The 25,319-nt window shown below is 39.5% G+C and overlaps 1 protein-coding gene across 4 annotated transcripts in view; it reads right to left on the bottom strand.

Annotated features, from left to right (window-relative positions):
- SCAMP1 (secretory carrier membrane protein 1) overlaps positions 1–25,319 on the bottom strand; it is a 148,660-nt gene that overhangs the window by 109,564 nt on the left and 13,777 nt on the right. For 2 of the 4 annotated variants that reach the window (XM_019968086.2, XM_019968087.2), the window contains exon 2: positions 8,585–8,662. The exons of the other annotated variants lie outside the window; for them this stretch is intronic. In XM_019968086.2, the coding sequence (XP_019823645.1) occupies positions 8,585–8,662 (78 nt within the window). The remainder of the gene's footprint in view (positions 1–8,584; positions 8,663–25,319) is intronic. 4 annotated transcript variants of the gene reach the window in all.

Below are 25,319 nucleotides of genomic sequence, written 5' to 3'. Positions count from 1 at the left end.
ATTCACCATTGCAATGGAAAGAATAAAATACTTAGGAATATATCTACCTAAAGAAACTAAAGACCTATATATAGAAAACTATAAAACACTGGTGAAAAAAATCAAAGAGGACACTAATAGATGGAGAAATATACCATGTTCATGGATTGGAAGAATCCATATAGTGAAAATGAGTATACTACCCAAATAATCTATAGATTCAATGCAATCCCTATCAAGCTACCAATGGTATTTTTCACAGAGCTAGAACAAATAATTTCACAATTTGTATGGAAATACAAAAAACCTCGAATAGCCAAAGCAATCTTGAGAAAGAAGAATGGAACTGGAGGAATCAACCTGCCTGACTTCAGGCTCTACTACAAAGCCACAGTTATCAAGACAGTATGGTACTGGCACAAAGACAGAAATATAGATCAATGGAACAAAATAGAAAGCCCAGAGATAAATCCACGCACCTATGGACACCTTATCCTTGACAAAGGAGGCAAGGATATACAATGGAGAAACGACAATCTCTTTAACAAATGGTGCTGGGAAAACTGGTCAACCACTTGTAAAAGAATGAAACTGGAACACTTTCTAACACCATACACAAAAATAAACTCAAAATGGATTAAAGATCTAAACATAAGACCAGAAACTATAAAACTCCTAGAGGAGAACATAGGCAAAACACTCTCCGACATACATCACAGCAGGATCCTCTATGACCCGCCTCCCAGAATATTGGAAATAAAAGCAAAAATAAACAAGTGGGACTTAATTAAAATTAAAGCTTCTGCACAACAAAGGAAACTATAAGCAAGGTGAAAACACAGCTTTTGGAATGGGAGAAAATAATAGCAAATGAAGCAACTGACAAACAACTAATCTCAAAAATATACAAGCAACTCCTACAGCTCAATTCCAGAAAAATAAACAGCCCAATCAAAAAATGGGCCAAGGAACTAATTAGACATTTCTCCAAAGAAGACATACAGATGGCTAACAAACACATTAAAAGATGCTCAACATCACTCATTACCAGAGAAATACAAATCAAAACCACTATGAGGTACCATTTCACACCAGTCAGAATGGCTGCTATCCAAAAGTCTACAAGCAATAAATGCTGGAGAGGGTGTGGAGAAAAGGGAACCCTCTTACACTGTTGGTGGGAATGCAAACTAGTACAGCCACTATGGAGAACAGTGTGGAGATTCCTTAAAAAACTGGAAATAGAACTGCCTTATGACCCAGCAATCCCACTGCTGGGCATACACACTGAGGAAACCGGAACTGAAAGAGACACGTGTACCCCAATGTCCATCACAGCACTGTTTATAATAGGCAGGACATGGAAGCAATCTAGATGTCCATCAGCAGATGAATGGATAAGAAAGCTGTGGTACATATACACAATGGAGTATTACTAAGCCATTAAAAAGAATACATTTGAATCAGTTCTAATGAGGTGGATGAAACTGGAGCCTATTATACAGAGTGAAGTAAGCCAGAAAGAAAAACACCAATACAGTATACTAATACATACATATGGAATTTAGAAAGATGGTAATGATAACCCTGTATGTGAGACAGCAAAAGAGACACAGATGTATAGAACAGTCTTTTGGACTCTGTGGGAGAGGGAGAGGGTAGGATGATTTGGGAGAATGGCATTGAAACATGTTTAATATCATATAAGAAACAAATTGCCAGTCCAGGTTCAATGCAGGATACAGGATGCTTGGGATTGGTGCACTGGGATGACCCAGAGGGATGGTACGGGGAGGGAGTTGGGAGGGGGGTTCAGGATGGGGAACACGTGTACACCCGTGGCGGATTCATGTTGATGTATGGCAAAATCAATACAATATTGTAAAGTAATTAGCCTCCAATTAAAATAAACAAATTTAAATTAAAAATAAATAAATAAAATAAGCCAGTAGCAGAACAAATAGACTAAAAAAAAAAAAGAGTAATAGTGAACCAAGAAGAAAACTTAAGAAAATGGGGAAAAAAATAGAGAAATAAGAGGCAATAATTCAGGGATCAGTAGATGATACCCACAATAAGTCCTGGGATCCAATTATAATCTGATGACATGAGATTCAAATGATGACATGAAATATTTTTGACAGAAAGGAGGAAGACTGTCTAGAAGTAGCAACTAGAAATCAAGACAACATATACCCAAATTTTATGCCAGTTGTCTGAGCAGCTGGTTTTTGAGAAGGTTACAGGGGAAGCAGTGTCCTCATAGAAAGGCCAGGGCAAAGGACAAAACATTCAGAGAAAAACATAAAGATATAGGGGATTTTGGTGAAATTGGACTCTGACTTCTAGAGAGCACAAGTAAAGTTTTAGGAATTAAGGAAACAGAAGGGTTCAGAATCAGTAATGTGCAAAAGCATCATGAGGATTAAAATCCAAGAGATGTAAGAGTCTAGGGCCTCCTGTAGAGAATGACATAAATGGGAATCAAGGACATAGTGAGGTTGGTCCTGATAAACTTAGAGTAGTCAAGTGTGGAGGGCAGGGAGGGAAAAGTGTTCTGGAGGCTCCGTCTAAATAGGGATGAAGAGATATGAAGTAATACAGTCTTAACCCTAAAGTACCATCTTATTCCCAGTGTGGCACACAAAACTAGGATGAACCTCAGTGATTCTCCCCTCCTCATGTTCATGTCTTAATATAATACCCTCTCCTTGAGTGTATGTATGACCTGTGATATGCTTCTAATCAACAAAATATGGTAACAATGACAGGGTATCATTCCCTTGATTACATTATATAATGCTATGCTATGCTATGCTAAGTCACTTCAGTTGTGTCCGACTCTGTGTGACCCCATAGACGGCAGCCACCAGGCTCCCCCGTCCCTGGGATTCTCCAGGCAAGAATACTGGAGTGGGTTGCCATTTCTTTCCTTCTCCAATGCGTGAAAGTGAAAAGTGAAAGCGAAGTTGCTCAGTCATGTCCGACTCTTAGTGACCCCATGGACTGCAGCCTACCAGGCTCCTCCATCCATGGGATTTTCCAGGCAAAAGTACTGGAGTGGGGTGCCATTGCCTTCTCCAACATTATATAATAGAGGTACTCTATTTTAGTACAACAGTGTGAGAAACTCTGCAGACTCTCTGAAATGAGTAGCCATGATGGGGAAACCCCTGTGGCAAGAAACCATGCAGCCTCTAGGAACTGTGGACAGCATCAATAGCCTGAGGGTGGTCTCCAGCTGATAGCCAGCCAACAGCTGGGGCCCCTAGTCATACAACCACAAGGATATTAATTCTGCCAACAACCTGAATGAGCGTGGAAATGATCTTTCCCATCAAGCCTTTGGATGAGAATGGAGCCCAGACAACACCTTGATCACAACCGTGTGAAACCCTGAACAAATGACCCAGTTAAGCTGTGTCCAAACTCCTGACCTATAGACATGATAAAATAATAAATGTGTGCTTTTTCAAGCTGCTAAGTCTGTAGTAATTTGTTACATAACAGTAGAAAATGAATATATCTAGTATGAGAGATTCATCTTGACCCATTAAAGGAGGTGAGCATAGTCTAGGGGAGCCAGGCTTATGAGCACACAGTATCTCTTTACTCCATTCAATAACTAGAGGAAGTAGTCTCAATGGGTTGTGAGTTAGAAAGTAGATGACTTTAGCTGGAGCAAACAGCACATTAGAAGATAAGATTTAAAAGACAGTCAAGGGGAGAAGTCTGATGAGACTTTCTACTTTCTGCTCAATTTTTCTACAAACCTAAAACTGCTCTAAAAGATAAAGTAATAAATTAAAAAAAAAAAAAAAGATATTGTGCTTAGTCGCTCAGTGGTTTCCAACTCTTTGAGATCCCATGGACTGCAGACCACTAGGCTCCTCTGTCCATGGGAATTCTCCAGGCAAGAATACTGGAGTGGGTTGCCACGCCCTCCTCTTCTTCACAACCCAGGGACCGAACCCAGATCTCCCACATTGCAGGCGGTTTCTTTACCGTCTGAGCCACCAGGGAAGCCCAAGAATACTGGAGTTGGTAGCCTATCCCTTCTCCAGGGTATCTTCCCAACCTAGGAATTGAACCAGGGTCTCCTGCATTGCAAGCAGATTCTTTACCAGCTGAGCTACCAGGGAAGCAAAAAATGTACTTGGCATTCGTTATTCTTAACCCCATGAACTGTAGCCTGCCAGGCTCCTCTGTCCATGTAATCCTCCAGGGAAGAATACTGGAGTGGGTAGCCTTTTCCCTTCTCCAGGGGATCTTTCCAACCCAGGGATCAAACCTGGGTCTCCCGTATGACACATTTCTAAGGAGTGAAGACCTAATCCGAACTTGGCCTTAAAAAAAATAATTCTAGTCACAGCCGGAAAAAAAAAGATTTGAAGAAGAGAAACTAGAGACAGGTAAGTAGATAGGCCATTGTATTATCTCACATGAGTACCTGAATTAGGACAGTTTAGTAGGAACGAAAAGGACAGACACATAATCTCTCCTGGAGGTATAAATGACAGGATGTGGCTACTGATTAGATGTAGGATACGAAGCTGTTTGAGACAAAGAAGACTCAGGTGCTTCCAGCCGATGACACTAGAAGGCAATAGTTAACATTAAATGAGACTAAAGACAAAGAAGGTTTCTGAAGGGACAGATTATGAGCTCCAAGAGAGACAAGAAGCAAAGGAGAAAAAAAAAAAAAAAATTTACAGAAATGTATGCCAAAAGAAAATGAAAAGTTATTACAGTACAGAAATTGCTTTTGCAGTATTAAAAATAGGTAAAAATACTATGTACTAACCAGTCAGTTCCTGGAGCTAAAATTTTAATCCATTATCAAAAGAAAAGTTGACATTAGAAATTATTTAACTCAAATCTTCCTCTCTAGTTCCACTGTTACACATTTGGGGGAAAAAAAATGCACAAACAGATAGCTAAAGGGAAGTTGTGTATAGAGCAGGTGCTTGCGACAAGCGAGAGCGGTGGGATCTGGTGGGAGGTGGAAGGGAGGTTCTAGGCACAAGAGGGAGGGGACATGTGGATATCTATGGCCGAGTCATGTAGACGTATGGCAGAAACCAACACAACATTGTAAAGCAATTATCATTCAATTAAAAATAAAATTTTTTAAAAATGCCCAAAGAGGTTAGATGGCTTCCTAAAGGTAGCAACTAATTAGTGGTAGGGACTAGACTAGAATCCAGGTCTTATGATTTTCAGTCTACTCCATGTCCTGAACTGACTTAGAGGCAGTTCCTATTTACATAAATCAATTACCTATGTCCTTTACGGTCATAAATGACCGCCTAAGCATGCTAGTACTTGGAATTTTCTTCTCTTGGTTCTTCTGCAGATCTTGCTGCTTTATGTGACAGAAATCATAAATACCAACAACCAGCAGAACAGGAAAGAAACGAAACAGCCTATTCCTGAAGGAAAACAGCATGACAGTAAACGAGGCCATGAGAAGCGTCACTGAAGATTTTACCAACAGTACCACACTTCCTCCATACACACAGACAGGGCTGTCTCCATATTCCTACGCTTCAATACTTGCCAGAAAAAGTCCTGTCTGAAGCCATGAATGCCATCACCAGTGGCTGAAGCTTGTTGAGAATCAAGTTGCAACAGGCATTTTAAACTGTTGCCTAATTTAAAAGGAAAACATTCCCCCTAAATATGTAACAATTCTCAAGGATGAACTAATTCTTCTAGTAATTTATATATTAAGTTTTAGAGGGTAAGCCAGGGAACCCATCATGCTCAACATAATACCAGAGGTAAACTGCATTTTGAGTTCAAACAAAAAAAATTATTTCATAACCAAAGACTATCCTCCACTTCATAGCACATCTCAATTCAGACTACCACATTTACAGTATCCTGCCAACCCTCAGTCTAAAAATTACATGGTATTTTATGAATTAATATATAAATTATTAAAATTATTTAAATATTTGTTACTTTCCTTAAAATTTCCACTCAAACAGAAAATTAAATATAAAAGGAAACCTAAAAAGAAAAATAAGAAAGAAAGGAACTTTCTAAAGTCTTAACAAAGCTATACACTAATTCTGCTAAAGGATCTTCCTATTAGACCTCAAGTAGTTCACCACACCCTTATGCAACAATCTAGAAGATTGCTTCCCTGTCACAAATATTTTTCTACGACAAATATGGATAACAACAATCCACTAAAATAGTATTTGGAGTTCTAAAATATCACTTAATCCAATTATCCAAGTACACCTGCTCTGTCTTAGAAAATAGTCACAGCTGCAGAAAAGGAGGGGAAACAAATTTCTAAAATCATACCTTATGAAACAAAAGAACTCTGAAATTTTAAATTATTTTACCTGTGTTTTCCCCAATGTAAAAAGTTCAGTGCAAAATGCATCAGTGCTCTTACATCAATAATTTTCCTGGTTCTGACACTGTAGCATTGCTCATAAAATCTAAGAGAAGTTTCATTGTAAGTTGGCTGTTCATTATTGCCTAGCTATTCTTTCAGAAAATCTTTCCTTGACTGTAAAGTCTCAAACATTTAAAATCATAATTTATTTTTTTTTTCCTGGATATATCTTCTTTGTGTAATTTTTTAAAATCCCAATTAGGTGAGAAAATTTCCATGACCAAGACTATACCTGCTATTTCTTAGGCTGCTGCTGCTGCTGCTAAGTCGCTTCAGTCATATCCAACTCTGTGCGACCCCATAGACGGCAGCCCACCAGGCTCCGCCGTCCCTGGGATTCTCCAGGCAAGAACACTGGAGTGGGTTGCCATTTCCTTCTCCAATGCATGAAAGTGAAAAGTGAAAGTCAAGTCGCTCAGTCGTGTCCGACTCTTTGCGACCCCATGGACTGCAGCCCACCAGGCTCCTCCCCTGGAGTGGGGTGCTTGCCTTCTTAGGCATCTGCCTCTAAAGACAGCAGGAGCAAAATGGAAAAGGCAAAAGCTTTACAAAAAAAAAAAGATGAGTTACGTAAACCAGTTCTGCCACTTACTAACTAGATGACTGGTGTTTCAGTTTCTTTATCAGTGAAAGGAAACAGAAAATATCCGTGTTCAATGTTGTCATAAGAATTTGATAATACAGGTAAAAGCAGAGGGCACAAAGTAGACAACTTGTTGAAGAACACTACTGTTAACATTACCACAAAGAATAATCTAAAACTACTACTGTAAAAAGGTTAAACATATTTATTGCTAGTAAAATCTTCCCAAAAAGTATATAAAAATCTCTCTTTATTCATCACCAGCAAACTTTAACAGTCATTCAAATCTCTACCCTCCAGAAATCATGTTAGAAGAATTACATATAGTAGAATAAAATATACCAGGCTCTTTTTCTTCCTTTCAACTCCTACCAAGTTGCAATCTCGTACTTTTTCACAGTTTTCTATAAGGCTGTGCCATATGACATTGCTATCTTTACATGTCAACACTGGTCAACTTGTTGGTCATTTCACAGGGTTCAGTATGAAACTGACATGCTCAGTGAAAACTTAATGATCTCAGCCTGGGTTGCAGTTGCTAAACAGAGGCTGTTAAAATAAATGAGGACTTCGAAATACAGTGAAATTTAAAAGTTCACCCTTATTTTAGGGCTTTTATCTTGCACAAACTTCTTCCTAAAACTAAAAAGTTAATAAACCATGAAGATATTTCCAAGCAAAACCCTATATGATCTTCCAGGATTATTTTCTAGATTATGAAAAATATGATCTTCAGGAAGAGATGATCAATTAAGCATCCTTATGCTGACATGTAAATGCAAGCACGGAACTGAAGAACTTCAATACCTTTAATATCAGGATGACTAAAATTTCAGGAGCTAACAATGTTTAAAACTAAGGGCCTCATGAGTGTGATATTTAAGCTAAAGGCTCAAATACAGGAGACAAAATTATTTGCCAGAGAATTTTTGAGAGAGAATTCTCAACCTATCTTCAGTAGTCCTCAAAACTGGCTCACAATAAAATTATCTAAAGGATGAAAGGAAAAACAAAAAGCTGCCTTATGAGGGATTAGGGCCCTAACAGACACTGTAATAAAGTTGCCCAGCTGCTTTTAACATGCATTAAAGGTAGAGAACCCCGTCCTTGAGGGATTTGTCCATACTCCTTCATTTTATAAACCAAGGCTTCATTCTGAGAAGATTATGTTTCTAGGCCGGATAAAGTTCCAGAGATTCTAGTCGACCAGAGGAGAAGGCTAGTCTTATTCAGAATCACCTAATTCAGATGACAATCATACAAATATTAATGGTACAGTTCTGTACAAACATCTCTGTAAGAAAACATCACCCTGTATTACCATGAAAACAACATGGATAGCAAAAAATCTCCCCTGTTTAAAAAACTGTAGCAATATAACATATTAGAGGGGTTATTAGCAATTTGTAGAACCATCATGGTATTTTCAATTACTTGGAATATTCCTTTTTTTTAAAAAAGAGAACTTGCTAAATTCTAAATAAAACACTAACAGCTTGTTTTATATAAATTTAACAATCAACTTAAAAGAAACCATAAGTGAGATATAAATCCCATTTAATTTCCATTTTAATATTTAAAAGTAGTCCAATTAAGAATAGTCTTACTGTTCTAGAATCTGAGAATGGATTGTATTCATCAAGTCCTGGTGGGACATTTCTTGTCACTTGTGTAACTGATGGGTCCTGGAATAAAATTCAAAGGAGAAAAAAAGGTTACTTATCCTTTAAGATACATTAATATTTACAAAGCGTTTGCTTTATCTGTATGTTTGGTCACCCAGCTAAGCTAACAGAGGAAAATAAAGAAGATTATCAGATTTACTCAGTCCCATTTCCACAAAGTTGAAATTTAAACCCACAGCCCTCACACCCTCAAAGAAAAAGAAATGAAAACTAGGTTAGATGCAAATCAACTGCTATTATTTAAAGAACAAAAATAGACCACCTCTTAACAGTTGTGTGGAACCAATTGCATCTTAGCAAATCTTGAGTAAATCCATCCCTTCCTTTGGGCTCCACAAAGAGTTCATGTCCCCCTTTTCTTGAAAACAATGTCTTCAGTGTTCCCTACTGCAGATTTAAGCACCACAGTACAAATCAGTGTCACATACAGGCAACACCTAGAGTACTCAAGATTAAGCCCCTCTTACTCCTTTTATTCTACAAAGTGTTTCTCTATGACTGTAGTTTATACTGTTCCACATGATCCTAGACTGCCTCCCTTTTCCAAGTATTATCACCACACTATCCCAACTTTTCAAATCTTAATATTAGGCTTTCATATAAATAACTGAATCACAAAATCCTAGTTATTCTATTTCTCTTGATTGTGAAATGTAAGATACTAATATAATGAACATCTCAACAAAATTGACTACATAATTAACATGAAAGGCAAATGCAAACCATAATGTACAGCCTCATCAGCCTTTACATCACGTTAGTTAAACTTTCGCATTCATCAGAATCAAATGAAACACACACTGCTGCACCCTACTCCCAGAGTTTCTGACTCAATATGTCCGGGGTGGGACCTGAGAATCTGCAGTTCTAACAAATTCCCAGGTGAAGCTGCTGGTGGGGACCACCGCTCCCTTGTCTACACTGTTCCTTCTCTAATCCATCTTCCTCAACAAAGCCAAAATTACCTTTCAAAAATGTAAAGCTGATCTTCTCATTCCCCTCCTCCAATCCCTCCGCTCTGCCCCTTATCCATTTCAGACTTTTAGAGACTCTCAACTATAAAATACAGCTTCCTCAAAATGAGACACAAGGCTTCTGACTATCTGAACTAGCCCCTGCCTACCTTCCAGCTTTATCAACTCTTACAACCATTCTCACCTTGCCAATCCTTTTCCCTTAACCAAACAAAACAAGCTACTGCATAAAAAGCCTCACACTTGGCAATAAGCAAGTGGTAAAGATAAATTAAAAGTACAGCACAAATGAAAAGTAAAGGCTTTAGGTTTGCTCAACAATAAAATGGGAAGGAGGAAATGAAATCCCTCTAATTCTCAGGGTTTCCCCCCCAAGTTTATTTAAAAAATGACTAGAAAGATTATCAAGAGTGGATGTATGCTTCGGGGGGTGGAATTAAGAAAAAAAAGAAACATGAATATTCTGATACAATTTTTGATCAAGTTGACATTGCTGTGCTTAAAATTTGGAAGTGGGTTCAGGGTCAAAAAGTGGAGACCTAGTGAATCTGGATGGTCCAGCTGCAGTCATGAGGCCCAGCCCACCACCATCCACCACAAAACCAGGTGACCTGAGTCCTCAGACACCATGTGCTTCCTTGGCATTGCTTCCTCATGCAGTAATACTCTTCCAGGCACAGTCAGCCTGGCAATCTCCTCCTCTTCCTTAAAGACTCAACCCAAAGACTACCTCATATGCTAACCAGTAATCTTCCTGATAACTGCCTAATAACCCAGTCACTCCGTCGCAATCTCAATGTTTCCACATAACTTGGTATTTACCTCCCTGAGCATTTATTTCACTGAACCATGATGAACTTCAGGCAGGTCTTTTTTCCCCAAATTAGACTGTGACATCTTTGAATACAAGAAATCAGTAAACAGGTTTTTATGATGCTGTGAAAGTGCTACACTCAATACGCCAGCAAATTTGGAAAACTCAGCAGCGGCCACAGGACTGGAAAAGGTCAGTTTTCATTTCAATCCCAAAGAAAGGCAATGCCAAAGAATGCTCAAACTACCGCACAATTGCACTCATCTCACACGCTAGGAAAGTAATGCTCAAAGTTCTCCAAGCCAGGCTTCAGCAATATGTGATCCATGAACTTCCAGATGTTCAAGCTGGTTTTAGAAAAGGCAGAGGAACCAGAGATCAAATTGCCAACATCCGCTGGATCACAGAAAAAGCAAAAGAGTTCCAGAAAAACATCTATTTCTGCTTTATTGACTATGCCAAAGCCTTTGACTGTGTGGATCACAAGAAACTGTGGAAAATTCTGAAAGAGTTGGGAATACCAGACTACCTGACCTGCTTCTTGAGAAACCTGTATGCAGGTCAGGAAGCAACAGTTAGAACTGGACACGGAACAACTGACTGGTTCCAAATAGGAAAAGGAGTACGTCAAGGCTGTATATTGTCATCCTGCTTATTTAACTTATATGCAGAGTACATCATGAGAAACGCTGGGCTGGATGAAGCACAAGCTGGAATCAAGACTGCTGGGAGAAATATCAATAACTTCAGATATGCAGATGACACCACCCTTATGGCAGAAGATGAAGAGGAACTAAAGAGCCTCTTGAAAGTGAAAGAGGAGAGTGAAAAAGTTGGCTTAAAGCTCAATATTCAGAAAACTAAGATCATGGCATCCAGTCCCATCACTTCATGGCAAATAGATGGGGAAACAGTGGAAACAGTGGCTGACTTTATTTTGGGGGGCTCCAAAATCACTGCAGATGGTGAATGCAGCCATGAAATTAAAAGACACTTACTCCTTGGAAGGTAAGTTATGACCAACCTAGACAGCATGTTCTTCAGTATTAAAAAGCAGAGACATTACTTTGCCAACAAAGGTCTGTCTAGTCAAGGCTATAGTTTTTTCAGTAGTCATGTATGGATGTGAGAGTTGGAGTATAAAGAAAGCTGAGTGCTGAAGAATTGATGCTTTTGAACTGTGGTGTTGGAGAAGACTCTTGAGAGTCCCTTGGACTGCAAGGAGATCCAACCAGTCAGTCCTAAAGGAGATCAGTCCTGGGTGTTCATTGGAAGGACTGATGCTGAAGCTGAAACTCCAATACGTTGGCCACCTGATGTGAAGAATCAACTCACTGGAAAAGACCCTGATGCTGGGAAAGACTGAAGGCAGGAGGAAAAGGGGACAACAGAGGATGAGATGGTTGGATGGCATCACCGACATGATGGAGATGAGTTTGAGTAGGCTCCGGGAGTTGGTGATGGACAGGGAAGCCTGGCGGGCTGCAGTCCATGGGGTTGCAAAGAGTCGGACACAACTGAGCGACTGAACTGACTGGGGGAGTGCACCTTCACTGAATTTCAACTGATTTCCTCCATCATGCTTCACGTTGGACCTTCTCAATCACTGCCACATATAACCTCACCGGAAGATTAAAACCTGGCAAGAAAATCCTTTCACCTTCAGCTAGTCACAGGGACATTAAATCAGTAACAGTTTCTTTGGGACCTCCCTGGTGGTAAGGCTCCACACTTTCACCACAGCGGGTACAGGTTCAGTCCCGGGTTGTGGAAGTGAGATCCCACATGCCACACGGTGCGGCCAAAAATAATGGTAATAGTTTCTTCAATACACATTTCTTGTGAGTAATCAACCTCAGTGTCTTTTCAATATATATATCATCCTCAAGCTAAATAATAGTCTAAAAACACAAAAGACTCCAGGGATGATTGTGTATAACACACATTATGTATGCACTTACTATATCTGCTAACACTTAATAAGTTTGGGTTTCCTGATTAACACTCAAAAGTTTCTGTATCTTAGGTACTTGTTTAAAAGCAGAAAGAGGACTCATCTAGGATTTGGAAACTCAGTTCACTGGAAATGAACTGAATGCAGTTTGCCTCTGCATACTTAAGCAAGTCACCTAAACTCTCGTCTCATACATAAAATAGGAGAAATATGATATATGATCGCCCTGGTCAGTTGAAGCTCTGAAATGTTATGCTAGACTTTAAGTCTTGGTTGTTTGGACAGCTAACTGCCTATATTTAACCCTCCCCACCCTACTAGTGAAAAGATGTAAGCACTAAACAAGGCACTTCACATTTCAATGTGACTCAGTTTTCTCATCAGTAAGACGTATCACATAGTTCATGAACTACTGCGTGTAAAATGACTGATACAGTCCCTGCACATGGACAACACCTGAGTGACAGCTTAGGCTGTTATCATTATTACCAACAAGAAAAGAAGAGTCAAATAAAAAAGTGCTCCATCTTTTATTAACTGTGGTATCAAGAAAGTAAGTAAAGAGCGTCCTATGTAATGAATAGGCCAAAAACCGTCCACAGCCACCTTCTGAGGAAAGCAGAAGGTGGAGTCCTCCACCCAGTCACTATGCCACGTGCCCCCAGTAGCTTAGCGGCATGCCAAAGGACGAAGAATTGGCCTCTGTGCCAACGGCAGCCACTTTTAGAACCAGACATGAGGGAGCCCGGCAGACCCCTACAGAAGTGATTCTGCTTGGATATTAACTAATCAATTCAATGAGGGCTTGTCTGTTGAGGCACTTGAATGAGACATAAAGATGGTATTAGCAGGAGAAGCTGACACTAGTCACAGTATAACGACAGACAGAAGCAAAGTCATAAGAAGGTGACCAGAAAAAGGGGAGTCAGGTTCAGCAGCCAAGGGGAATGGCATTTACTAGAGTTGCCAATGAGCCACTAAAGCAAAAATGTGGCAACAGAATTGCTGTTCTTCTAGCTGATGAGGAATGACTGGTGTTAGAGAAGTCTTCACACATTCCTACAGACCCCCAGAAAGACCACAGGAAGAAGAAAAAAGGAAGATACCTCAGAGAGGCAGAAGAGACAAAAAAGTCTGGCAGAGATCAGCTTCCTAACTTCACTCAAATCCATGAAGCTCAATTCTTGTATGTCTTTTAACTACTGATTTTGTGTGAAAAGGGTTTCCACGGGTTGGCAGGAGGGAGGTCAAGGGCAGGGACTGTGGATTGAGGAGACACCATGTGATCTCCCAGAAACTGTCTCATCCCAACAGCAGACACTGACTGTGTTGGGCCTCCTTCCCTCAGAATCCAAACAAAAATCCTCCATCACCTGAGGTAACCTGAGCATGTCTCCATGCCTTAAAACCAGCACAGGTGGAACCAATGCTCTTGGCCATTTTGTGTTCTATTAAAACTTTACATAAAAACAGTTTACTTTCATTAAGATTTTATATTTAAATAAAATCTTCTGAGTGAGAAAGTTTTAAATAAGTATTACCATTTACTGATGCCAAGTATACATTCTGGTCTCAAACATACTTATTGATCCAAACTGCTGCTAAATCACTTTTTTTTAATTGAAGTTGATTCACAATGTTGTGTCAACTTCTGTAGAGCAAAGTGATCTAGTTACACACACATATGTATATTCTTTTCCACCATGGTTTAGCATAGGATTTAGTTTCCAGTGCTATACAGTAGAACCTTGTTGTTTATCCATTCCATATTTAATAGAAAAGACCCTGATGCTGGAAAAGACTGGAAGCGAAAGAGAAGGGGGTGGCAGAGGATGCGATGGTTAGCTAGCAGCACCAACTCGACAGACACGAATCTGAGCAGACTCGAGCAGACACTGAAGGACGGGGGAGTCTGGCTGTGCTGCAATCCAGAGTCATAAAGAGCTGGACACAACTTAGCGACTGAACAACAAACATAACAGCTTACATCTGCTAACCCCAGTCTCCCACTCCATCCCTCTCCCAACCCCCACCCCCTTGGCAACCACAAGTCAGCTCTCTATCACTTCTTATTTTCATTCTAATTTCACCTTTTCTCTCCCTTCTAAGGAGATGGAGGAGAATACAACTCTAGTCTTTAATTTATCCTTTGATTTTCTTAGTGACAGATATTTCCCACAGTTGTAAAGTTTAAGGCAACTTGACAAAACCTATGCAAAAAAAAAAAATATATCTTTATATACAAGTTTCATCTCTTCCCATCTTTTCTCTGGATTACCCTATCAGTTATCCTTTTCTCTTATATGTTCATCTTCTTCTTCTCAACAGGACACCTCACATCTACACTTTAAGTCTCAATCATCTTTAAAATGCACACAAGCAAAGAAAAACAAAACCATTTCTTCAATCACCCTCAAGCTACTACTATAAGCCCCCTTCTTTCTACGCACTTATCTCCCACCCACACACCCTCCCATCAGGGGCTGTAAACTGCAATAGCCTTCCCACTATCTCTCCGCCTTGTCACACCTTCTCCAATCTCTTCACAGTGAACCAAGAGGAGCTTCTCAAAATACAAACTTGCTCATGTCACACCTACAGATTTTATGAATGTGAAGAGAACAAATGTATACTAAATTCGGTTTACTCTCTCAATCATCTAAGAGCATATTTTAGGCCTATGAAAACTTACAAGTCTTTGGGAATGAAAAATGAATAACTGGTGAAATCATTTATGGGACAGAGATTGCTAATATGGGTAAAGTTTCACCATCCACATAAGTGACTGCTACAACATAAAGACAAGCTTTAAACCAGCGATAACTATTGACGTTCTATCACACACAGCTAAAGCCCACTATTGTTGTAATATTACATTTTATTTACCTAGACCTATGTCATATAATGTAGTGGCCACTAGCCACATGTATCTCTTGAAATGTATCTAGTCCAAACTGAAATGTGCTCAAAGTATAAAACACGTGATATTTCTGATTTTGAAGCACAAAACAATGTAAAATATCATTAACAATTGTTAGGTCAATTATATGTTGAAAGAGATTTTGTACATATGAAGTTAAATAAAATATATTATTAAAACTAATTCCACCTGATTTCTTCTCATATACCTTCTACAAAATTTTACATTACACATGTGGCACAAATAATATTCCAACTGAACAGTGCTGATCTAGTCATTATAATTTATTCAAGAATGGCTAAATTTTCACTTTCATTCATTTGGAAAAATTCAATTATGTCACAAAAAGGAAAGCAATAAACTCAGATTTAAAACTAAATTTCCTTGAAGTTTTTCGAAATTATAAAAAATGGTAACACACCATATCAGAAGTTTCTCAAGCCAATGTTTTTATACAACACAGCAGCAGACTTCCAACATGCTTTTTCACTGTCCTCACACTTCATGAGCTACCAGAAGACAATAATTTGAATATATTTAATAATTTTGAAAACATTAATATTTACAATTCTATCAAGGAAACCTATGGGAAACTGAAGAAGACTAAAGCAAAGACGGACTGAAGGAGCGAGAAAGAATTCATCTGGTTTAGCACAGGACTAAGAGTCGGACTCTATCTATCAGATCTAGGCCCTTAAATCTATTTCTCACTTCCACTGTATAATCATAAGGGATTTGATTTAGGTCATACCTGAATGGTCTAGTGGTTTTCCCTACTTTCTTCAATGTAAGTCTGAATTTGGTAATAAGGAGTTCACGATCTGAGCCACAGTCAGCTCCTGGTCTTGTTTTTGTTGACTGTATAGAGCTTCTCCATCTTTGGTTGCAAAGAACATAATCAATCTGATTTCGGTGTTCACCATCTAGTGATGTCCATGTATAGAGTCTTCTCTTGTGTTGTTGGAAGAGGGTGTTTGCTATGACCAGTGCATTTTCTTGGCAAAACTCTATTAGTCTTTGCCCTGCTTCATTCCGTATTCCAAGGCCAAATTTGCCTGTTACTCCAGGTGATTCTTGACTTCCTACTTTTGCGTTCCAGTCCCCTATAATGAAAACGACATCTTTTTTGGGTGTTAGTTCTAAAAGGTCTTGTAGGTCTTCATAGAACCGTTCAACTTCAGATCTTCAGCATTACTGGTTGGAGCATAGACTTGGATTACTGTGATATTGAATGGTTTGCCTTGGAAACGAACAGAGATCATTCTGTCGTTTTTGAGATTGCATCCAAGTACTGCATTTCAGACTCTCTTGTTGACCATGATGGCCACTCCATTTCTTCTGAGGGATTCCTGCCCACAGTAGTAGATATAATGGTCATCTGAGTTAAATTCACCCATTCCAGTCCATTTTAGTTCGCTGATTCCTAGAATGTCGACATTCACTCTTGCCATCTCTTGTTTGACCACTTCCAATTTGCCTTGATTCATGGACCTGACATTCCAGGTTCCTTTGCAATATTGCTCTTTACAGCATTGGACCTTGCTTCTGTCACCAGTCACATCCACAGCTGGGTATTATTTTTGCTTTGGCTCCATCCCTTCATTCTTCTGGAATTATTTCTCCAATGATCTCCAGTAGCATATTGGGCACCTACTGACCTGGGGAGTCCCTCTTTCAGTATCCTATCATTTTGCCTTTTCATACTGTTCATGGGGTTCTCAAGGCAACAATACTGAAGTGGTTTGCCATTCCCTTCTCCAGTGGACCACATTCTGTCAGAGATGGGAATACCAGACCACCTGACCTGCCTCTTGAGAAATCAGTATGCAGGTCAGGAAGCAACAGTTAGAACTGGACATGGAACAACAGACTGGTTCCAAATAGGAAAAGGAGTACGTCAAGGCTGTATACTGTCACCCTGCTTCTTTAACTTATATGCAGAGTACATCATGAGATACGCTGGACTGGAAGAAACATAAGCTGGAATCAAGATTGCTGGGAAAAATATCAATAACCTCAGATATGCAGATGACACCACCCTTATGGCAGAAAGTAAAGAGGAACTAAAAAGCCTCTTGATGAAAGTGAAAGTGGAGAGCGAAAAAGTTGGCTTAAAGCTCAACATTCAGAAAATGAAGATCATGGCATCCGATCCCATCACTTAATGGGAAATAGATGGGGAAACAGAGGAAACAGTGTCAGACTTTATTTTTGGGGGCTCCAAAATCACTGCAGATGGTGACTGCAGCCATGAAACTAAAAGACGCTTACTCCTTGGAAGGAAAGTTATGACCAACCTAGATAGCATATTCAAAAGCAGAGACATTACTTTGCCAACAAAGGTCTGTCTAGTCAAGGCTATGGTTTTTCCAGTGGTCATGTATGGATGTGAGAGTTGGACTGTGAAGAAGGCTGAGCACCGAAGAATTGATGCTTTTGAACTGTGGTGTTGGAGAAGACTCTTAAGAGTCCCTTGGACTGCAAGGAGAACCAACCAGTCCATTCTGAAGGAGATTGGCCCTGGGATTTCTTTGGAAGGAATGATGCTAAAGCTGAAACTCCAGTACTCTGGCCACCTCATGCGAAGAGTTGACTCATTGGAAAAGACTCTGATGCTGGGAGGGATTGGGGGCAGGAGGAGAAGGGGATGACAGAGGATGAGATGGCTGGATGCCATCACTGAGTCAATGGACATGAGTCTGAGTGAACTCCAGGAGTTGGTGATGGACAGGGAGGCCTGGCGTGCTGCAATTCATGGGGTCACAAAGAGTTGGACACAACTGAGCGACTGAACTGAAGAGTCTGACACGACTGAGTGACTTCACGTTCACTTTCATGCATTGGAGAAGGAAATGGCAACCCACTCCAGTGTTCTTGCCTGGAGAATCCCAGGGATGGGGGAGCCTGGTGGGCTGCCGTCTCCGGGGTCACACAGAGTCGGACACAACTGAAGCAACTTAGCAGCAGCAGCAGCAGCAACAGACTCTTTAATAGGACTTTCCTGGTGGCTCAGACTGTAAAGCGTCTGCCTACGACGCGGGAGACCCAGGTTCGATCCCTGGGTCAGGAAGATACCCTGGAGAAGGAAATGGCACCCCACTCCAGTACTCTTGCTTGGAAAATCCCATGGACAGAGGATCCTGGTAGGCTATGGTCCATGGGTCACAAAGAGTTGGACATGACTGAGCCACTTCACTTTCACTTTCAGACTCTTTAATTATCTCATGTAATCCCCAGAACACAACCCTATGACTTTCATTCTATATCCTTTCTTTCACTGCTGAGAATACTAGCTCAGAGATATTTAAGTAATTTGCCCAAAATCATATGGCTAACAAGTGACGGGGTCAAGGATTCAATTTCAAATCTCACTCCAAAGACCAAGTTTTTAGAAGAAAATCTAATAAAGTATACAAATTGGTGTTTCAAATACGTCCTCAAAAGAAAAGGGCTGAATTAAATACTGCATTGCTCCATAAACTCTACCTAATCCAATCAATATTACACACTGGACTAGGTAACTTGATTAAATAAGAAATGCCCAAGCTAGGGGCTGTAAGAGGTGCTACCTTCAGAGAGTAAAATTATTTTTTCCTACTCTATACTTCTCAGAGCTACTGGAATCGTATGAATTTAAAAGACACTGAGCGTGAGGAGGAAGAATTATCAGTACTATGAGAGAAGTCATTAAAAATCTCAGCAAAACTTTAAAACAACATTTAGCAAAACTTTTATAACTCATTATAAGGAGTGCTTAATAATCACTGGGAATTATTCAATAAATCATGATAGTGAAAAGTTAATATTCATTTTCACTGTCACTCATGAAAATCTTAAACTTGAGATTCAAAACTCATTTTTATAGACCAAGCCGCTCCTCAATAAATTAGAAACAATTGAAGCAAACACATCCAAGCAAATATACCTCATAAATGCAAATTAAAAGTTAAAAACCAAAACTTTAAACTGCACTTTTTGTCCATGTTAACACTAGCATTAAGTGCCAAAAATATCATTTCATTTTCTAGCCCCTCTATATTCTAAAGGAAGAATGGTTTGGAAACATTATTTCTGAATATAATATTCGTTGTGTAGTCACTCAGTCATGTTCCTCTTTGCAACTCCATTGACGTCAGCATGACAGGCTTCCCTGTCCTTCACTATCTCCCAGACTAATATAATTTAGTGAAAATTACATCTGGATAATTAATGGTGTATGGAAACGATGAGATGGTTGAATGGCATCATCGACTCAATGGACATAAGTCTGAGCAAACTCTGGGAGATAGTGAAGGATAGGGAAGCCTGGCCTACTGCAGTCTATGGGGTCACAAAGAGTCAGACATGACTAAGCAACTGAACAAAAAGGGACTTAAATAATATAGAATGCAAGAAACTAGTTCTTAATCCAGAACTATTTCTTAATCCACATGTGCATGCTAAGTCACTTTGTGACCCCATGGACTGTAGCCAGGCAAGAATAGTGTCCATGGGATTCTCCAGGCAAGAATAGTGGAGTCGGTCGCCATGCCGTTCTTCAAGGGATCTTCCCAACCCAGGGATTGAACCCATGTCTCTTCCAACTCCTGCACTGGCAGGCAGGTTCTCTACTGCTAGTACCACCTGGGAAGTCCACAGTCAAAATGAAATTAAGAGATGTGTTGTTTTCTTTGTTCTATTTTATACTGTCAACAACATTCTGAGCAGGAACTAACAGAAACCTTCTCACATTATCCTTACTAAAGTCATTAAGGGAACAGTGTTCATCAAGTTCTTTAATTCCTAACTAAACTTGAAACAATAGAATGGGAAAGACTAGAGATCTCTTCAAGAAAATTAGAGATACAAAGATAGGCACAATAAAAGACAAATGGTATGGACCTAACAGAAGCAGAAGATATTAAGAAGAGGTGGCAAGAATACACAGAAGAACTGTACAAAAAAGATCTTCATAACCCAGATAACCACAATGGTATGACCACTCACCTAGAGCTAGACATCCTGGACTGTGAAGTCAAGTGGGCCTTAGGAAGCATCACTACGAACAAAGCTAGTGAAGATGATGGAATTCCAGTTGAGCTATTTCAAATCCTGGAAGATGATGCTGTCAAAGTGCTGCACTCAATATGCCAGCAAATTTGGAAAACTCCGCAGTGGCCACAGGACTGGAAAAGGTCAGTTTTCATTTCAATCCCAAAGAAAGCCAATGCCAAAGAATGCTCAAACTACTGCACAATTGCACTCATCTCACACGCTAGTAAAGTAATGCTCAAAATTCTCCAAGCCAGGCTTCAACAGTACACGAACCATGAACTTCCAGATGTTCAAGGTGGATTTACAGAAGGCAGAGGAACTAGAGATCAAATTGCCATCATCTTCTGGATCATAGAAAAAGGAAGAGAGTTCCAGAGAAACATCTATTTCTGCTTTATTGACTATGCCAAAGCACATTATGTCTCCCAACTCAAGTGTGGATCCTTGACATTAGTGACTTCTCCAACTTTGTATTCCTGGTAATAGTACAGTGTCTATCGCAGTGTCTAATTCACTTTCAGCACTCCATATATTTTTGGCTAAATTATCCACTCTTATTCCATCTTCAATGATAAAAATCTCTTGAAAACAACTGAATTTGAAACACTGTATTCTCTAATATAGTCACAGCAATTACATAAAAACTTTAGGTAACTATAAAGACCTGATCAAACCGGCAAATGCTACAATTTAAATATAATGATTGATAAATATTGAAAATAATGTGTATGTGTGTCTGAGTCCCTTCTCTGTTCACCTGAAAGTAGCACAACATTGCTGATTGGCTATTCCCTGAAACAAAAATTTTCGGTTAAAAAAAAAATTAAAAGAAAAAAAAAAGACTGAGAATATGTTTGCTTTTAAAATTATGCCATTGGATCCACTCAGTCACATGAACCATCTAACCAAAATCATAGAAAATAATCCACTGGCAGAAGAATTAGAAGCTTTATTGACAAATGCTATGAGATGTCACTCAAGTAAAGGGTGCCCAAACTCCAAATTCTGTATTTATTATGTGGCATCATGTTTGCACTACATGAGCTATATGAAAGCTAGTCAAAAGAAGAGAGTATGTCTAAAGATAGATCAGTGGCAAGAAACCTAAACAAATGACTTTTTAGACCACAGTAAAGCACTAAAAACTTGGATAATATCAAAATATTCTACATCTATAATAAATCCCTAAGAATTAAAACAGTTAAGTAACTTTAAATATACAACTGATACCTTTAACTATATACAAAAATTAACTTAAAATGAACCAAAGCCTAAATACATGCACTAAAATTATAAAACTCTTAGAAGAAAACACAGAAGAGAATTTTCATGACCTTGGATTAGACAATGATTTCTGAGATATAACACCCAAACCACAAGCAACAACAAAAAAATATACAATTAGGCTTCATTAAGATTTAAAACTTTCCTGCTGAAAAGTAAATCAAAAAAGTTAAAAAAAAAAAAAAACCTACAAAATGGAAGAAAATTTTCACCTATATTTGATAAGTGATTTGTATCTAGAATATATTTTAAAACTTTATCTCAAAAAGACAATTTTTAAATGGGCAAAGGATCCAAATAGACATTTTTCTAAAGAAACTATACAAATGGCCACTAAGTACATGAAAAGTCACTCAACATTACTATTAGGGAAATGCAAATCATAATGAGACACCACTTCACACTACTAGAATGACTACAATAAAAAAGAAAGCATTGGCAAGGATGTTTAAAAAAAGGAAGTTAAAGAGAAAAAAGAAAGAAACTAGAATCCTCATACTCCACAGTAAGAATGTAAAATGGTACAGCCATTTAGTAAAATAGCTTGGCAATTAGCAAATAACCAGGCAATTTGACTCCTAGGTACATATCCATCAGTTCCGTTCAGTCGCTCAGTCGTGTCTCTTTGCGACCCCATGGACTGCAGCACGCCAGGCCTCCCTGTCCATCACCTACTCCCGGAGTTCACTCAAACTCATGTCCATCGAGTCAGTGATGCCATCCAGCCATCTCGTCCTCTGTCAGCCCCCTATTCTCCTGCCTTGAATCTTTCTCAGCATCAGGGTCTTTTCAAATGAGACAGTTCTTCACATCAGGTGGCCAAAGTATTGGAGCTTCAGCCTCAGCATCAGCCCTTCCAATGAATATTTAGGACTGATTTCCTTTAGGATGGACTGGTTGGATCTCCTTGAAGTCCAACAGACTCTCAAGAGTCTTCTCTAATACCACAGTTTAAATGTATCAGTTCTTTGGCGCCAAGGTCCCTGGTGTCTCAGATGGTAAAGAATCAGTCTGCAGTACAGAAGACCTGGGTTCAATCCTTGAGTTGGGAGGATCCCCTGGGGGAAGGCATGGCAACCCACTCCAATAGTCTTGCCCAGAGAATCCCGATGGACAGAGGAGTCTGGTGGCCTGCAGTCCATGTGTGTCAGACTCGCAAAGAGTCCAACACAACTGAGCAACTAAACAAGCACAGCTTTCTTTATAGTCCAACTCTCACACCATACATAACTACTAGAAAAACCATAGCTTTGACTAGATGGACCTTTGTTGGCAAAGTAATGTCACTGCTTTTTAATATGCTCTCTAGGTTGGTCTAGGTTCCTTTTCTTCCAAGGAACAGTTGTCTTTCAATTTCATGGCTACAGTCAACCATGTGAAGTGATTTTGGACCCAGAGATAATAAAGTCTTATCACTGTTTTCATTGTTTCCCCATCTATTTGCCATGAAGTGATGGGACTGGATGCCATGATCTTAGTTTTTTGAATGCTGAGTTTTAAGCCAACTTTTTCACTCTCCTCTTTCACTTTCATCAAGAGGCTCTTTAGTTCCTCTTTGCTTTCTGCCATACGAGTGGTGTCATCTGCAATATCTGAGGTTACTGATATTTCTCCCAGCAATCTTGATTCCAGCTTGTGCTTCATCCAGCCCAGCATTTCGCATGATGTACTTTGCATGTAAGTTAAATAAGCAGGGTGACAATATATAGCCTTGCCGTACTCCTTACCCAATTTGGAACCAGTCTGTTGTTCCATGTCCAGTTCTAACTGTTGTTTCTTGTCTTGCATACAGATTTCTCAGGAGGCAGGTAAAGTGGTCTGGTATTCCCATCTCTTGAAGAATTTTCCACAGTTTGTTGTAATCCACACAGTCAAAGGAAGCAGATGTAGATGAAGCAATGTAGAAGGCCAATGAAGCAGAAGTAGATGTTTTTCTGGAATTCTCTTACTTCTTCTATGATCCAATGGATGTTGGCAATTTGATCTCTAGTTCTTCTGTCTTTTCTAAATCCAGCTTGAATGTCTGGAAGTTTCTCAGTTCACGTACTACTGAAGCCTAGCTGGGAGAATTTTGAGCATTACTTTCCTAGTGTGTGAAATGAGTGCAATTGTGCAGTAGTTTGAACATTCTTTGACACTTTCTTTGGGATTAGAATGAAAACTGACCTTTTTCAGTCCTGTGGCTACTGCTGAGTTTTCCAAATTTGCTGGCATATTGAGTGCAGCACTTTCACAGCATCATCTTTCAGGATTTGAAAGAGCTCAACTGAAATTCCATCACTTCTACTAGCTTTGTTCACAGTGATGCTTCCTAAGGCCCACTTGACTTCACATTCCAGGATGTCTGGCTCTAGGTGAGTGATCACACCATTGTGGTTATCTGAGTCAGGAAAATCTCTTTCGTATAGTTCTTCTGTGTATTCTTGTCACCTCTTCTTAACATCTCTGCTTCTGTTAGGTCTATACCATTTCTGTCCTTTATTGAGCCCATCTCTGCATGAAATGTTTCCTTTGTATCTCTAATTTTCTTGAAGAGATCTCTAGTCTTTCCCATTCTATTGTTTTCCTCTATTTCTTTGCACTGTTGACTTAGGAAGGCTTTCTTATGTCCTTGCTATTCTTTGGAACACATATCCATATATCCACAGAAAAACTTGTACAAATATTCACAGCAGCATGATTCCTACCAGCCAAAAGTGGAAACAAGCCAAACTTATATCAACCGATGAATGTACAAATAAAATGTAGCATATCCATGCAATGGAATTATAATTTGACAATAAAAACAAATGAATTTCTGATACATGCTACAATATGAATAAAACTTAAACACATGATACTGTCAGTCATAAAAGACTGCCAGTCATAAAAGACTACATTTTTTACAATCCCATTTATATGAAATGTCCAGAGAGAATATTAGTGGCTGCCTAGTGCTGGAGAAGTTGGGAGGGAAATGAGTAATGACTGTGAAAGGTCATGAGATTTCTTTTCAGAGTGATGAAAATGTTCTAAAATTGATAGTGATGCCACACAACTGTGAATACACTAAAAATCATTAAATTGTACCCATTAAATTGGTTAACAGTATGGTACAGCTTCCCTGGTGGCTCAGAGGTTAAAGCATCTGCCTGCAATGTGGGAGACCTGGATTTGATCCCTGGGTCGGGAAGATCCCCTGGAGAAAGAAATGGCAACCCACTCCAGTGTTTTTGCCTGGAGAATCCCATGGATGGGGGAGCCTGGTGGGCTACAGTCCATGGGGTCACAAAGAGTCGGACTGGACTGAGGAACTTCACTTCACTTCTTCATGGTACATTAATTATATCTCAAAGTTGTTTTTAAGAAGATAATCAGTTGTAACATTTCTTGGAAGAAATGGTGCCAACCAGCTATAGATCCATATGCAGGGCTTTCCTGGTGGTCTAGTGGTTAAAAATCCACCGAGCAATGCAGGGGACATGGGTTCAATCCCTGGTCCGGGAAGGTCCCACAAGCTGGGGGGCAATCAAGCCCTTGCACCATAACTACTGAGTCCACACACCGCAACTACTGAAGGCCACGTGTCCCAGGGCCTGTTCTCAGCATCACAAGAGAAGCCACTGAAATGCAAGGCCACGTGCCGCAACGAAGAGAAGCTCCAGATCACTGCAACTAGAGCACGCACACATGGAAAA

Source organism: Bos indicus, chromosome 10, assembly GCF_029378745.1.
Source record: "Bos indicus isolate NIAB-ARS_2022 breed Sahiwal x Tharparkar chromosome 10, NIAB-ARS_B.indTharparkar_mat_pri_1.0, whole genome shotgun sequence".
Classification (NCBI taxonomy): Eukaryota; Metazoa; Chordata; class Mammalia; order Artiodactyla; family Bovidae; genus Bos; species Bos indicus.
Note: the sequence above shows the minus strand (reverse complement) of the source record. Positions and strands in the feature narration are given on the sequence as shown.